Source organism: Carettochelys insculpta, chromosome 1 (genome assembly GCF_033958435.1).
Source record: "Carettochelys insculpta isolate YL-2023 chromosome 1, ASM3395843v1, whole genome shotgun sequence".
NCBI classification, from domain to species: Eukaryota; Metazoa; Chordata; order Testudines; family Carettochelyidae; genus Carettochelys; species Carettochelys insculpta.
The window spans coordinates 6,342,186-6,358,106 of NC_134137.1; the positions used below are offsets into that span (position 1 = coordinate 6,342,186).

At 44.9% G+C, this 15,921-nt stretch overlaps 1 protein-coding gene across 1 annotated transcript; it reads right to left on the reverse strand.

The window, feature by feature from the left end:
- Positions 1–14,462: 14,462 nt before the first annotated feature.
- LOC142002567 (olfactory receptor 52D1-like) lies at positions 14,463–15,401 on the reverse strand. Its single transcript, XM_074978765.1, has one exon. The coding sequence runs from the start codon at positions 15,399–15,401 to the stop codon at positions 14,463–14,465; it is 939 nt and encodes a 312-aa protein (XP_074834866.1).
- Between the last annotated feature and the right edge of the window lie 520 nt (positions 15,402–15,921).

A 15,921-nucleotide genomic window follows, 5' to 3' on the forward strand; every position in this document is an offset into this window, starting at 1 on the left:
GCACTAAGTAGGATGTCCATTCCCTATTGACCTGGTTTCAGGCTCCCTGACACTGTGTTCTAGATACTGCATCTCTTCCTCAGAGCGCTCACACCCACTGTGCATCGCTGCAGCTGTCCCACTGAGATTACCAGCACCCCGATTTCCTCTACTCCAGATTCAGAAACATGCTTTCTTTTCATGCTGTCTTCCCTCAGACTGAAGTTGCAGAGGCACAGAGCGAACAGACCTCTCACCCTCCTGGAGAGAAACTCTTATCCCCATTATGTTGAAACTTAATACTCATGAGTCTGAGATTTCAGCAATTGTCCTGTCAGTTCTTTTTTTGATGCACATAAACTTACCTGTCCTTTGAGGCCAGGGGATTGCTCTAGCTGAAGGCACTGGAGGCTCATGGGTGGTTTATATGTAAGTCAGTAAATGTTGATTTAGGTTTATCTAAAGGGGTTCAATATTTCACTGTTTTGTTTGGCTTTCATGGAATACAAAGCACTGCTCTATAAGGCTGAGTCAACACTACATTCCCCTTTCGAAAGGGGAATTCAAATGAGCTAGATTGAAAGCGCTAGTGAAGCAGTGACTTACAAATCACACACCTCATTTGAATAATGAGTGTGATCGCATTTCCAAAACAAAATAAACCACGGACAAGAGGGTTCTTGGAAAACCACCCAATATTCAAAAGAACCCTTCTTCCTGAAAAAGTAGGAAGAAGTGTTCCTTTGAAAATGGGGTTTAATTTGGAATGAACACCATCAACACAATATTTTTTGCTTTGGACAGAGCCTCCCCTGGAAGCTTGACTGTGTGAGAATATGCAAAAGTGGCATTAGATCTGTAAAACACCGCTTCATTTACATTTTTGATCTCCCTCATTAGAATTCCCCTTTCAAAAAGGGAATGTAGTATAGATGCAGCCAAACAGTATTACCAGCTGTTTTTTTCTATAACCTTATGGAAAATCTGTCCTTTGCAGCCAGAATGAAGAGCAGCCACCATTAACTATAAATCTGGGAGTCACATACTCACATTCCATCTACGTTTGATTCCAGTAGTGTCACACCAGGCAATTAGAAGGAGATGTCTTCGTCATGCCACCCATCATTACCAGATAAAAAACAGATCTCCAGATGGGTAATGAATACTTAAATAATAGCTTTTTAAGTGGCAACAAATTACTTATTAATAGCCGAGGTTGATGACTACAAGAAATCCTGTGGCACCTTGTAGACTAACAGATATTTTGGGGCATAAGGTTTTGCGGGCAAAGACCCATTTCAGCGGATGCATGAGTGTCCATGAAAGCTTATGCTCCAAAACAGGACTTCTTTTTGTCCTCATAGATACAGACTAACACAGCTACCTCTCTGATACTTGTCTTCCTTTGGTGATTATTCTCACTTTCCTGCTGTTTGTCTGTCTGATTCCTATCTCAGTTCTCATTGTGTCTGTTGGCTTTATATTAATTTTACTGGGTGTAAATCAACTATGGTAGTGGGGTAGAACTGGTTAGATAATTCTGTTCAAGCAGGTTATGACTGGCTAGTCAGATTCTACCAAAACAATGGTTCAAGGTAGAACTAAGCAAGTTACAAGTTTCATTACATAAACCACACTCCAAGAAGGAAAATATCAGAAAGGCAAGAAGAAAAAGAAGAAGAAGACAACCTGGGAGAATAGCGCAAGTCGAGGAGACAGCCTAAGATCAGAGGTGCCAGAATTCCCCTGTATGACCACGAGATGCAGCACTTGTCATGAAGAGACACTGACTTTGGCCAATAGGGGAAGTCAGCCGGCCTCTATCAGGATTGTTGAGCACAACAATGTGTGCGCAACATGTATTCCACTTTCTGGGTAATTGTCAATAAAAGGGAAATATGCATCTGACTGTGAAAGGCTTTATCAGCGAAAAAGATCCTGCATATCTGCAGGAAGTTTCACCCTGAGCCTTCGGGACTTGGTAGAGGTGGGAGTTTAAATTAACACGGTTACACCTGGAAGCCTAGGAATTAGGTAAAGGTGTGTGTGTCCCTGAAGAGTGTAAGGGATAAAGAAACAGGTGCATGTAAAAGTTCCTCTGGGGTGCACAAAGTTCCTGAAAGGAAGCCCCCTGTTTCTGTGGAACTCTCAGCCTGAAGATGGAAGCCAGAGATTTCACAACACAAGGACACTAGTTTTGCCCTCAGGGAAACCAATAACCAATAAGGAAGTGAGGAAACAGATCAATAAAGCCAGATATGTACCCAGAAGCCACGTGCTACAAGACAGGGCCTCGCAAGGATAGCAAGAGAACACCACTGACTATCACATACAGCCCTCACCTGAGGCCTCTCCAGTGAATCATCAGTGATCTACAACCCATCGCGAACAATCATCTTTCACTCTGACAGACCTTGGGAGTCAGGCCTCTCCTCGCCTATAGACAGCCTGTCAACCTTATACAAATCCTCACCAACGGCTACAAATCACAAACCAGTGACCCTAGGCCTGGAACCAACCCCTGCAATAGTCCTCGCTGCCAACTCTGCTCACATATCTACGCCAGTGACATCATCACAGGACCTAACACCAACTATATCATCAGGGGCTCCTTTACCTGCACATCTACTAATATAATATATGTTCCAGCAATGCCCCACTGCAATTTACATTGGCCAAACTGGACAGTCTCTTCATAAAAGGATGAATGGACATAAATCAGACAACAGGAACGGTAATGTACAGAAGCCTTTGGGGGAACACTTCAATCACTCTGGACACTCAGTGGCAGAGTTAAGGGTGACAGTTCTGAAACAAAAAAAATCAAAACTCAATTGGAGAGAGAAATCTCTGAGCTGCAATTTATTTGCAAATTTGACTCCATTAACCATGGATTAAACAGAGACTGGGAGTGGCTCGCAGGTTACAAAGTCTGTTTCTCTGCTTTGGGTGCTAATAGCTCCCCTTTACACTCTGACAAAGGCTCACATCCCCCTGTCTGATCTGACTTGCTTTTTTTCTTCTTTTTATAAGTACTGTTGATACTGGGCCATTTCCACCTTGCTGAATAGACCTTGTCAGCTCTGGCCCTCCCTTTCACTGGGACCCCACTCTTTCAATACCCCTCTGAAACCACTCCCCCACTCATGCGTCTGATGAAGCAGGTCTTTGCCCACAAAAGCTTATGCTCCAAAATATCTGTTAGTCTATAACGTGCCACAGGACTTTTTGTTGTTCTCAATAACTCTCTGAAGTGCCCCAGTGAAGGAAGAACATGAGAGCAGATTGTGGCCACTGTATGACGCATTTGCTAATTTAAGAAAAAAAAAACAACTGAAATATCAATAACATCAACTTTCAAGCAGAGCAACGAAGGGTCCTGTGGCACCTTATAGACTAACAGAAAAGTTTAGAGCATGAGCTTTCGTGAGTTAACTCACTTCTTCAGATGCTGGTCCTGGAAATCTGCAAGGCCAGGTATAAATAGGCCAGAGTAAGGCTGGGGATAACGAGGTTAGCTCAGTCAGGCAGGCGGAGTTGTATTGTCATCAGTAGATCTGGAGGTGTGAACTCCAAGAGAGGGGAAGCTGCTTTTGTATTTAGCCAGCCATTCACAGTCTTTGTTTAATCCTGAGCTGAGGGTATTAAATTTGCAGATGAATTGTAGCTCAGCAATTTCTCTTTGGAGTCTGTTCTTGAAATTTCTTTGCTGCAGGATAGCTACTTTTAAATCTGCTACTGTGTGTCCTGGGAGATTGAAGTGCTCTCCTATGGGTTTTTGTATATTGCCATTTCTGATGTCTGATTTGTGTGCATTTATTCTTTTACGTAGGGACTGTCCAGTTTGTCCGATGTATATGGCAGAGGGGCATTGCTGGCACATGATGGCATAAATTACATTGGTAGATGTGCAGCTGAATGAGCCCACAATGGTGTGGCTGATCCGGTTAGGTCCTGTAATGATGTTGCTGGTGTGTATATGTGGGCAGAGCTGGCAACGAGGTTTGTTGCATGGATGGGTCCCTGAGATAGAGTGACTGTGGTGCGGTGTATAGTTGCTTGTTAGGATTTGTTTTAGGTTGGCAGGTTGTCTGTGAGCAATGATAGGTCTGCCTCCCAAGGCCTGTGAAAGTGGGGGATCATTGTCCAGTATGGGTTGTAGATCCCTGATGATGCGCTGTAGAGGTTTTAGCTGAGGACTGTAGGTGATGGCTAGTGGTGTTCTGTTGGTTTCTCTCTTGGGCTTGTCCTGTAGTAGGAGGCTTCGTGGCACACGTCTGGCTCTGTTGATTTGTTTTCTCACTTCCTCAGGTGGGTATTGCAGTCTCAGGAATGCTTGGTGCAGATCCTGTAGGTGTTTGTCTCTGTCGGAGGGGTTGGAACAAATGCGGTTATATCTAAGTGCTTGGCTGTAAACGATGGATCGTGTGGTGTGTCTGGGATGGAAGCTGGAGGCATGGAGGTAGGAGTAGCGGTCAGTGGGTTTACGGTACAGGGTGGTACTGATGTGTCCATTGTGTATAAGCACGGTAGTGTCAAGGAAGTGGATCTCCTGTGTAGATTGGTCCAGGCTGAGCTTGATGTTGGGGTGGAAGTTGTTGAAGTCCCGGTGGAATTCCTCCAGAGTCTCCTTCCCATGGGTCCAGATGATGAAGATGTCGTCAATGTAGCGTAAATAGAGCCGGGGTGTTAGTGGACGAGAGTTGAGGAAGCGTTGTTCTAGGTCAGCCATGAAAATATTGGCATATTGAGGGGCCATGCGGGTACCCATAGCTGTGCCGCTGATTTGAAGGTATATATTGTCACTGAATCTGAAATAGTTGTGTGTGAGTATAAAGTTACAGAGCTCAGCCGCCAGATGTGCTGTAGCATCATCAGGGATACTGTTCCGGACAGCATTTATTCCATCTTTGTGTGGGATGTTGGTATACAGAGCCTCTACATCCATGGTTGCTAGGATAGTGTTTTCTGGTAGGTCACCAACGTATTGCAGTCTTCTCAGGAAGTCAGTGGTGTCGCGGAGGTAGCTGGGGGTGTTGGTGACATAGGGTCTGAGGAGAGAGTCCACATAACCAGACAGTCCTTCAGTGAGAGTGCCAATACCGGAGATGATGGGGCGTCCAGGATTTCCAGGCTTGTGGATTTTGGGTAGTAAGTAGAATAACCCTGGACGGGGCTCTAGAGGTGTGTTGGTGTAGATCTGTTCTTGTGCTTGTGTAGGGAGTGTCCTGAGCAGACGGTGTAGTTTTTTAGTGTATTCCTCGGTGGGGTCTGAGGAAAGTAGCCTGTAAAATCTGGTATTGCAGAGTTGTCTGGAAGCCTCCTTCTGGTAGTCAGACCTGTCCATGATGACAGTAGCTCCTCCTTTATCTGCCTCTTTGATTATAATGTCAGGGTTGCTTCTGAGGCTGTGGATGGCATTGCGTTCTGCACGACTGAGGTTGTGAGGCAAACGATGTTGTTTCTCTACAATTTCTGTCTGTGCGCGTCGGCGGAAGCATTCTATGTATAGGTCCAGACTGTTGTTTCTGCCCTCGGGAGAAGGTGCCACAGGACCCTTCGTTGCTCTACAGATCCAGACTAACACGGCTACCCCTCTGATACTTGACAACATGCAAGGCACTGCATTTAGCCGTATGGAATGGAAATCTATCAATCTCACGAGGAAGCTTGCACAAATTCAGACAGACATCATCTTTCTCTCCAAATGCAAACGAATGGACATCATACCGAATGGACTGAAGGTGAAAAATCCTTTGCAATCTACATACTGCACAGACTACAGTGAGAGATTATGCCACACACTCTCAAAGAAACTGAGGAACCACCTGATCAGCGTCCTGTACAACAAACAGGAGAACATCAAAAAAGAGCTCTCCAATCTGGAGTCTTTCATCAATAACCAACCTTCAACACAAACTTCCACGCCGCTGAACTTTACTAAAATAAGACAAGAGATTTACACTAGACACTTCACTACTATACAGAAGAAAAAGGACTGCAAACTTTCTAAACTCCTGCCTGCCACACAGAGCCACAGCAGTGGTACCACTAACTCAGCCAGCAATATCATCAATCTGTCCAGCTACACACTCAGCTCAGCAGAAGAGTCTGCCCTTTCTCGGGGACTCTCTTTTTGCCCCACCACACGCACAAACATGATACAGTTCTGCGGTGATCTGGAAGCCTACTTTCGCCGTCTCAGACTCAAAGAATACTTTCAACACAACACTGACCAACACACCATTACACAGACAACCTCCCAGCAGCACAAGAAGAGTAACTCCACGTGGACTCCTCCCGAGGGCAGAAACAACAGTCTGGACCTATACATAGAATGCTTCCGCCGACGCGCACAGACAGAAATTGTAGAGAAACAACATCGTTTGCCTCACAACCTCAGTCGTGCAGAACGCAATGCCATCCACAGCCTCAGAAGCAACCCTGACATTATAATCAAAGAGGCAGATAAAGGAGGAGCTACTGTCATCATGGACAGGTCTGACTACCAGAAGGAGGCTTCCAGACAACTCTGCAATACCAGATTTTACAGGCTACTTTCCTCAGACCCCACCGAGGAATACACTAAAAAACTACACCGTCTGCTCAGGACACTCCCTACACAAGCACAAGAACAGATCTACACCAACACACCTCTAGAGCCCCGTCCAGGGTTATTCTACTTACTACCCAAAATCCACAAGCCTGGAAATCCTGGACGCCCCATCATCTCCGGTATTGGCACTCTCACTGAAGGACTGTCTGGTTATGTGGACTCTCTCCTCAGACCCTATGTCACCAACACCCCCAGCTACCTCCGCGACACCACTGACTTCCTGAGAAGACTGCAATACGTTGGTGACCTACCAGAAAACACTATCCTAGCAACCATGGATGTAGAGGCTCTGTATACCAACATCCCACACAAAGATGGAATAAATGCTGTCCGGAACAGTATCCCTGATGATGCTACAGCACATCTGGCGGCTGAGCTCTGTAACTTTATACTCACACACAACTATTTCAGATTCAGTGACAATATATACCTTCAAATCAGCGGCACAGCTATGGGTACCCGCATGGCCCCTCAATATGCCAATATTTTCATGGCTGACCTAGAACAACGCTTCCTCAACTCTCGTCCACTAACACCCCGGCTCTATTTACGCTACATTGACGACATCTTCATCATCTGGACCCATGGGAAGGAGACTCTGGAGGAATTCCACCGGGACTTCAACAACTTCCACCCCAACATCAAGCTCAGCCTGGACCAATCTACACAGGAGATCCACTTCCTTGACACTACCGTGCTTATACACAATGGACACATCAGTACCACCCTGTACCGTAAACCCACTGACCGCTACTCCTACCTCCATGCCTCCAGCTTCCATCCCAGACACACCACACGATCCATCGTTTACAGCCAAGCACTTAGATATAACCGCATTTGTTCCAACCCCTCCGACAGAGACAAACACCTACAGGATCTGCACCAAGCATTCCTGAGACTGCAATACCCACCTGAGGAAGTGAGAAAACAAATCAACAGAGCCAGACGTGTGCCACGAAGCCTCCTACTACAGGACAAGCCCAAGAGAGAAACCAACAGAACACCACTAGCCATCACCTACAGTCCTCAGCTAAAACCTCTACAGCGCATCATCAGGGATCTACAACCCATACTGGACAATGATCCCCCACTTTCACAGGCCTTGGGAGGCAGACCTATCATTGCTCACAGACAACCTGCCAACCTAAAACAAATCCTAACAAGCAACTATACACCGCACCACAGTCACTCTATCTCAGGGACCCATCCATGCAACAAACCTCGTTGCCAGCTCTGCCCACATATACACACCAGCAACATCATTACAGGACCTAACCGGATCAGCCACACCATTGTGGGCTCATTCAGCTGCACATCTACCAATGTAATTTATGCCATCATGTGCCAGCAATGCCCCTCTGCCATATACATCGGACAAACTGGACAGTCCCTACGTAAAAGAATAAATGCACACAAATCAGACATCAGAAATGGCAATATACAAAAACCCATAGGAGAGCACTTCAATCTCCCAGGACACACAGTAGCAGATTTAAAAGTAGCTATCCTGCAGCAAAGAAATTTCAAGAACAGACTCCAAAGAGAAATTGCTGAGCTACAATTCATCTGCAAATTTAATACCCTCAGCTCAGGATTAAACAAAGACTGTGAATGGCTGGCTAAATACAAAAGCAGCTTCCCCTCTCTTGGAGTTCACACCTCCAGATCTACTGATGACAATACAACTCCGCCTGCCTGACTGAGCTAACCTCGTTATCCCCAGCCTTACTCTGGCCTATTTATACCTGGCCTTGCAGATTTCCAGGACCAGCATCTGAAGAAGTGAGTTAACTCACGAAAGCTCATGCTCTAAACTTTTCTGTTAGTCTATAAGGTGCCACAGGACCCTTCGTTGCTCTACAGATCCAGACTAACACGGCTACCCCTCTGATACTTATCAACTTTCAAGAGTTGTTGGAGTACAGATTAACACGGCTACCTCTCTGTTACTATCCATCCTGCTAACGCAGCTCCTCACTGCAGCAGCTTTGGCTGTATTTTCCAACAGTGCAGGGAAGTTGCTGAATTCCAAAGTTTCACTGAACCAAAGAAAAAAAATCACATGAACGAAAAGAGCTGGTGAGATAGAGAGAAGGACACCGTCAGAAACAGGCAAGAGAGTTTAAAGAGAAATGTTTGTCTCAACCTTCCTTCCATATACCTGTAGTTTCAATTTTACCTGTTAAATCCCTGTGTGTTTCTAACAATCACCGGAAAATCAAGCTCTGGTGAATTCCTGCCAACATGGGTGAAGGACCTGAACCCTTAAATTCTTCCTTAGTCTTTAGACCTCAGATTAATGCAGAAACAGGCAACACACCACAATCCCACTGAGCCAAAAAAGGAAATCTTCCACTGGCAGTAAGGCAGTGGTAAGGGAATCAGCATATGAATCTGACAAGCCTGACACTCCACAGGCTGAACCCTCAGTTTTATCTTTCCTCTGTTCACTCCCTGTGAGCTTTCAGGTTGGCCAGGATTCACAGACTATTCCCACTGCTACGTGTGCTGAGGGATGACCACAAATTAAATTCCTGGAGGACTGCAGCTTGAAAGCTTCCCCTGGGGGTGGGGCGGGTGTTGAAGAAAGTTTGTGATAATAGGAGTTCAGCTTGTCAGGGCAACTTGGACACCAGCTTTCCAGAGTGTTAGAGGGATGAGGGAGAAAAATAATTAATTTTAATCTATGATGACAGGAGAAGAAGCAAAGGCTTTAACTGCAATAAGGGATCAAAGAAAAAAAAAGCTGTCCAGTAGCACTTTAAAGATGAACAAAATAATTTATTTGTTTCAGAGGGACATTCGGAAAAGTTCCTAACTCTCAGGCTGTTTCAGCACAGGTATAAATTGCCTCGGGAGTTTGTGGAATCTCCACAACTGGAGAATTTTCAGAGCACTTTTGGCAAACATCTTTCATGGGCTGATGGCCTTTCAAGGTCCCTACACTACTGGTGTTCTGTGCTTCATGCATCTTACAAATGTTCATGTGTTATTTGTTATTTGTGTGCTTTGTTATTGTGTGTTCACTCCTGTCCTCTGCAGAGGATGTTGTGGGAATGATGCCACAACATTCAGGGCTAGAAATTGTGTTCAGGTGATTCTAACAGTGTATTGCTGCATGTGACCCATGTCGTCTCAGTCCATTGGCCTCTGAAATGTCACTGACTCCCTATTTGTGAACATAAATTGAGACTGTTTTGACGCAACGGGTTGTAGTACCCTGAACCTGAACCAGTAGCACTGGACTTCTCCACTCACTCTGTCGTCCCTTCACCAGTCCCAGGGCGTAAATGACCTGTAGTTCATCTCACATCATATCCCACATTTCAAAGTAGGAGAGATCTTTTCCAAAATGACTCCATGTAGATGAGCCTGACGTGATCGAAAGCAGCACTTTCGAAGTGCTGCGGCCACCATTACACTAATGAGGTGTGGCATATTCATTGCAGTGCCTCATTAGCATATCCTGAATTGTATCATTAGCATCCCCCTTTCGAAAGCAGGGGGCGGGGGAGCTAGTGGAGTCGTAGCCTTAGTGTTTAACTTCGTCCTCCGATGTGTGAAATCTGTGACTTCAAGTCCTGCTCCAAAGAGCGCCATGCTCTTAGGGTGGTAAATATATCCGAAGAAAACCCTGAGCTTAAGTGGAATTCTGAGACCAGGTGTGAAAAATGTGGATTTCAAAACACATGGGCTTGGCTTTTGCTCTCAAGGGCCGCGTCTACACGTGCACGCTACTTCGAAGTAGCAGCGCCAACTTCGAAATAGCGCCCGTCACGGCTACACGTGTTGGGTGCTATTTCGAAGTTGAAATCGACGTTAGGCGGTGAGACGTTGAAGTCGCTAACCCCATGAGGGGATGGGAATAGCACCCTACTTCAAAGTTGAACGTCGAAGTAGGGCATGTGTAGCCGATCCGCGTCCCACAACATCGAAGTAGCGGGGTCCGCCATGGTGGCCATCAGCTGAGGGGTTGAGAGACTCTCTCTCTCCAGCCCCTGCGGGGCTCTATGGTCGCTGTGGGCAGCAGCCCTTAGCCCAGGGCTTCTGGCTGCTGCTGCGGCAGCTGGGAATCCACGCTGCATGCACAGGGTCTGCAACCAGTTGTCGGCTCTGTGGATCTTGTGTTGTTTAGTGCAACTGTGTCTGGGAGGGGCCCTTTAAGGGAGCGGCTTGCTGTTGAGTCCACCCTGTGACCCTGTCTGCAGCTGTTCCTGGCACCCTTACTTCGATGTGTGCTACTTTGGTGTGTAGACGTTCCCTCGCAGTGCCTATTTCAATGTGGTGCTGCCCAACATCGAAGTTGAACGTCGACGTTGCCAGACGTGAAGGACGTGTAGACGTTATTCACCAAAATAGCTTGTTTTGATTTCGCTACATCGAAATAAGCTATTTCGATGTAGTGTGCACGTGTAGACGTAGCCAAGGAAACCAGTGTCAGTCTGGACTGACATAATGAAGAAAGAATTAGAGAGCAGTATCTCACCAGCAAGTAAAACTTCTGGTTACATAGATATCTACTGCAGATGCTTCGACCCTGATACAAGGGGTCTGGCGAGGACTGAATGAACTGTGCCACCAAGGAGACACTAATGTATGGATGGAATGGACAATGGATCCCAGTTATGAGGAAACCTACTTTGCAAGAGGGTCACATACTCTCCCGTTATGGGTACCGGAGAGGAAGCCCACAGAGTGAGAAGGACAGCAGATACTGCTTGGGCAATTACGGTGAGCCCAGCAGTGGCAGTGCGAGGCCCAGGAATATCTCCGGCCTCATACTCCACCTCCTAAAAGAGGAAATCTGGAGGGAAATGCAGTTATGGCAGGAGAAGGCTGCATGGCAAGTTTATTGGGAAGGAATCATACCAGCAGCGAAAGGTTTACATCTACCATGGCAATGCAATGTAAGACATAGCAATACCTTAGAAACGGTTCTTTGTCATAAGCAAGCCTCACATTCACAAATATGCACGGGAAATTCCTCTGCTGGACCCACACAGCCCCAGCTGGCAAATCTGAAGGTGATTAGCAATCAATAGATGTCTCCACATCTCCTCATTGGGTCTCTCAAAACAAGGCCTTGCTTGTCTGGAAAGCCCTCTGGTTCACAGATCCATCACTGCCTTCTTCAGGTCCTAGAATTCCCACCACCAAATAAGCTACATTGTTGGATTCTTTATTTTTGAACAACCTTTCCCTCAAAGGAGTCATATGTCTCAAAAGCCTGCCCAGCAATTGTGCAGTTATTAATTTGTACTTAATTAGTATTTTAGAAGGGAGTATGTGGGATGGTATCCAAAATCACCCCAAATCTACTGATTCATCAGTCATTGACTCTGGCCTTTGTGTGACCTTCTTCTGTTAGGCTTGGTTGACAAAGTCAGCTTGTGCTCCTTGCTGAAACTTCACTCGTGATATTTACTTTTGGAAGAGCCTATCTTTATTGATCAGTAAGTCCAGTTTTGACTGTGTGGGCTGTCCAGTCTGAAATCTTTGACAGTTGGACTCATCAAGTTTCTTTCCAGGCACTTCTGTTCTGATACGACCTGTTCTGAGAATCCTCTGTTGTTCGTCCATGTTTAAGTTATGTCTAGTCATGCTCACATCATTCTGTCAATATAACCACACTAATCTGGCAGCCTCCCATCAGGCTTCTAGGTGATGCCATAGTTATCCAAGGGTTTCATAACCTCCAATTAGCAGCAGCAATTTAATTATCTCACTCCAGGAAGTGTCAGGACAGGAACTCTGTCTGATTAAGCACACTATCCTCTAATGGTGCAGTTTCTTAGATTTAAGCACACACAGAGGTAAGAAATAGGTTTAGAACACACCAGATATCGACCTATCATCTGGAAGAGAATTGACTAACAGTAGGCTCACAGCGGCCAGTTGCTCACTGTCATGATCATGAGGGTGAGCCACCAGCCTGGGAGTAAAAGGGTTAACCCCCGGAGCCAGGTGGGGTTGGCCTATAGGAATGTAGGTAAAAATTGAATTTTGGCTCCTCTCTCTTCTGTTCTCTGTCTTCCGTTTTTAATTCTTCTTCTTTGCAGCCATGAGGGAGAGAGAGACAGAACATCTCCCTCCAAGAACAGGCCCTCCAATCTTCTGTAAGTAGGGTAAAGTTTAGATAGATCCGTTAGGCTTTATTGTTTTATTGTTTGGGAAGTGGGGTCTGGTGTCTATGCACTTTTTAGAAATGTTCTTTTACTCTCCTTGTAACTAAGTTCTTGGCCCATGGTGGAGACTCCCCATGGGTTTTACTTTGTGACTCTTCCATCTGGTCATGAGGCTTGCAACATGAATATTGTTGTAATAATAAAAGTTCTTTCTTTTTCTTTTTATTAAACTGATATTGGTTAATGTGTGTGTCCTGGCTTTTACTTTTGGGGCTGAGATTTCCCAAGTAGTCTCTCCCTGGTTTTCTTATTATTACTTGGGTGGTGGCAGCGAATTTTATCCCCAAAATCTAAGGTTTTTAGGATTTTTGGGGGGGAAGTTTTTACCAAAACCTGGTAGATAAGGTTTTGGAGGTACTTTTACTGGCCCCCACTTCTGCATTTATCTTGCTTGAGTGGGGAAGGAGCCATGACTCTCACCCACTACCAAGAAAGAATATCAGGAAAAAGGTCTCTAAACAGGGCAGCTTCAAAGTACAATCTATTAGCTAATTATTTATAGTTTTACAAAATACTTGTCATAGTGTTCCCTACTGGATCATCACTTCTCTTAACTTCAAAAACCTTCTAATTTCAGAGGCATCAATAGTTATTTTTGTATGCCTTCTTTCATTATCAAACAAATTTACTTTTCCAATTCCCTGCTCAGGATGTTCCCCACTCTGACACTCTGAGTACAGCAGTTGGAGCCCACAAAATAACTTAAAAACACCTTACTCCTATAAGCTTCTGCTTAAAAGTTTCCCTAGATGATAGATTCACTGACCCTGGGAGGTAGCTGCCACCACCTAAGTGAGAAAACCCCATTTAGAACCCAGAAAGACACACTTGGGATGTCTCCCTGTGGGTTAACCCAAACTCTTAACCATCCCTCAGAAGAGAGTCTAGAAACAAAGATGTAAAGATTAAGCTTCAATCTGATAGCTGAACTTTCAGTCTTAGGTCTGAATATACAAAGACTTTTCTTGCAGACACAGGCATCAAATCATTGCCTTAAAAATAATTTAATAACCAAACAAAAAATAAAGTATGCCAATAATGTGATACAGCATACTTGGTTGCTAGGTGTTACAAAGCACCTAAACAAGAAGGTAGTTAAAAGCACAGGTAATTACTCCTCTTGCATTCAGTATACAAGTTACAGAGTGGAGAATAAGTCATGCAGCATAACCAATTGAGCACCAAAACCAATAATAAAAAAAAAGGAAAAATAACCTGATCACATCTGACTGAACATTTCCTTTCTACTTAAATATCTGTGTGCCCAGGTCATGATGTGTCCTGAATATTTACTGGATTCATTAGGCCAGTTCAGTGCCTCCTTTGCATTTTCGATTTCCTTCATTTACATTCTTCTTTGGAAAGAGGGATGTAAGTGTAGACATAGCCTGAGGGTCCAATGGAAAAATTGTCACGCTTCAGAAAACTGCAGTTGATTCTAGTGGCCTGGATGTCACAGAATGGCCAAATGAAGGGGCATGTGTTGTGGGGAGAGGGCTGACAAGTGACATAGGGAAAAATGGTTGGAGAAAGGGAACTCACCTGAGGACAGAGCTGTGCTTGGTGATGGAGGGACTAGGTTTTTGATGTGAGGAACTTCCAAGACTCTGAACTCCTTAATTACTGAGGAGATACATCTTCCCTTGTTGTAACTGATGTTTAAAGTTAGTGGCTACAGGTGATCACATTCTACAGGTGTATTTGCCCACTTTGTCACGAAGCTCTTTGGTTTTGACCCCATAAATGATAGGGTTCAGCATAGGTGGGACAGTGATATAGAAGTTATCCAAGATGACGTGAATGTGAGAAGCGATTCCCTGACCAAACCGATAGGACAGGCTGGAGAAGAGGCAGGAACTGTAAGAAATCAGCATCACACAGATGTGAGCTGTGCAGGTGTTGAGGGCTTTTTGATAGGCTGTCTTGGAGGACATTCGGAGAACAGCCCTGATAATGAGACCATAGGAAATAGCAATGAGTGTCACATCTAACTCAATGACTACTAATGTTATAACCAAGCCATAAATCCTGTTAAATGTGATGTCCCCACATGAAATCTTTGCCACAGCCATGTGGTCACAATATGTATTGGGGATAAAGCGTTTGTCACAGTAGGGCAGCCTGGTCAGGAGAAGAGGCATGGGCAGAATGAAGAGAACAGCTCTTATCAAACCCAAGAAGCCTAGCTTAGCTACACGCCCATTGGTAATGACAGTGGTGTATCTCAGAGGGATACATATGGCAATGTAGCGATCAAAAGCCATTGTCAGAAGAACAGATGAGTATATAACAGAAACTGCATTAAGGATGAATGTCTGGGTGAAGCAGCCACCCACAGTGATGTTTCTCAGATTGAACCAGAATATAGATAGTGCCTTTGGCACAACAGAGGTAGACATGGCGATGTCTGTGAGCGCCAGCATGCAGAGCAGCAGGTACATTGGCTTGTGCAGGGTTTGCTCCTTGCCCACAACCAAGAGAACCATGAAATTTCCCAAGAGGTCAATAATATAGCATGTGGCTAAAGGGATGGAAAACCACATGTGGGCGGCTTCCAGGCCTGGGATGCCCATAAGCATGAATGCTGATGTGTCAGACGAGGTAAGGTTGAGAGTTGCCATGAGGTGCTCAATGCGTCAGTGAGGCTCAGAGATGTTCAAGGTGCCTGTGAAGGAACAAAATTGTGACTATTATCATTACATACTTTATAGCAAATAATTTTGCTAAATGTTTTAGAATCATTACTCATCTAAAATGGGGATTGTTCAGTGAGTTGCCAACATTTACTGATGACACAATTAATGAAGAGTTAACCTTGTTCATCTGTATCTTAACAAAAGTAAAAAAGCAGTCATGTAACACTTTAAAACTAACAGAATAATTTATTGGGTGATGAGCCTTCTTGGGACAGACACACATCTTTAAATCTGGAGATAGTGCTGAACTGGAAATAGTGCTGAAAGTGAATGGGAATGATGATGATATAAGAGAGATAGAAACCAAAAAAAAAATGAAATGAAAACTGACAAGTCAGGTCCGTAGTACAGAAGGAGGGTTGGGGGAGCAAAAATTGTGGAGGAGGGGGAGACACCAGCTTATTTCAATCATAATGAAGTCCAGAGAGGTCCTTGGAAGGAGCTG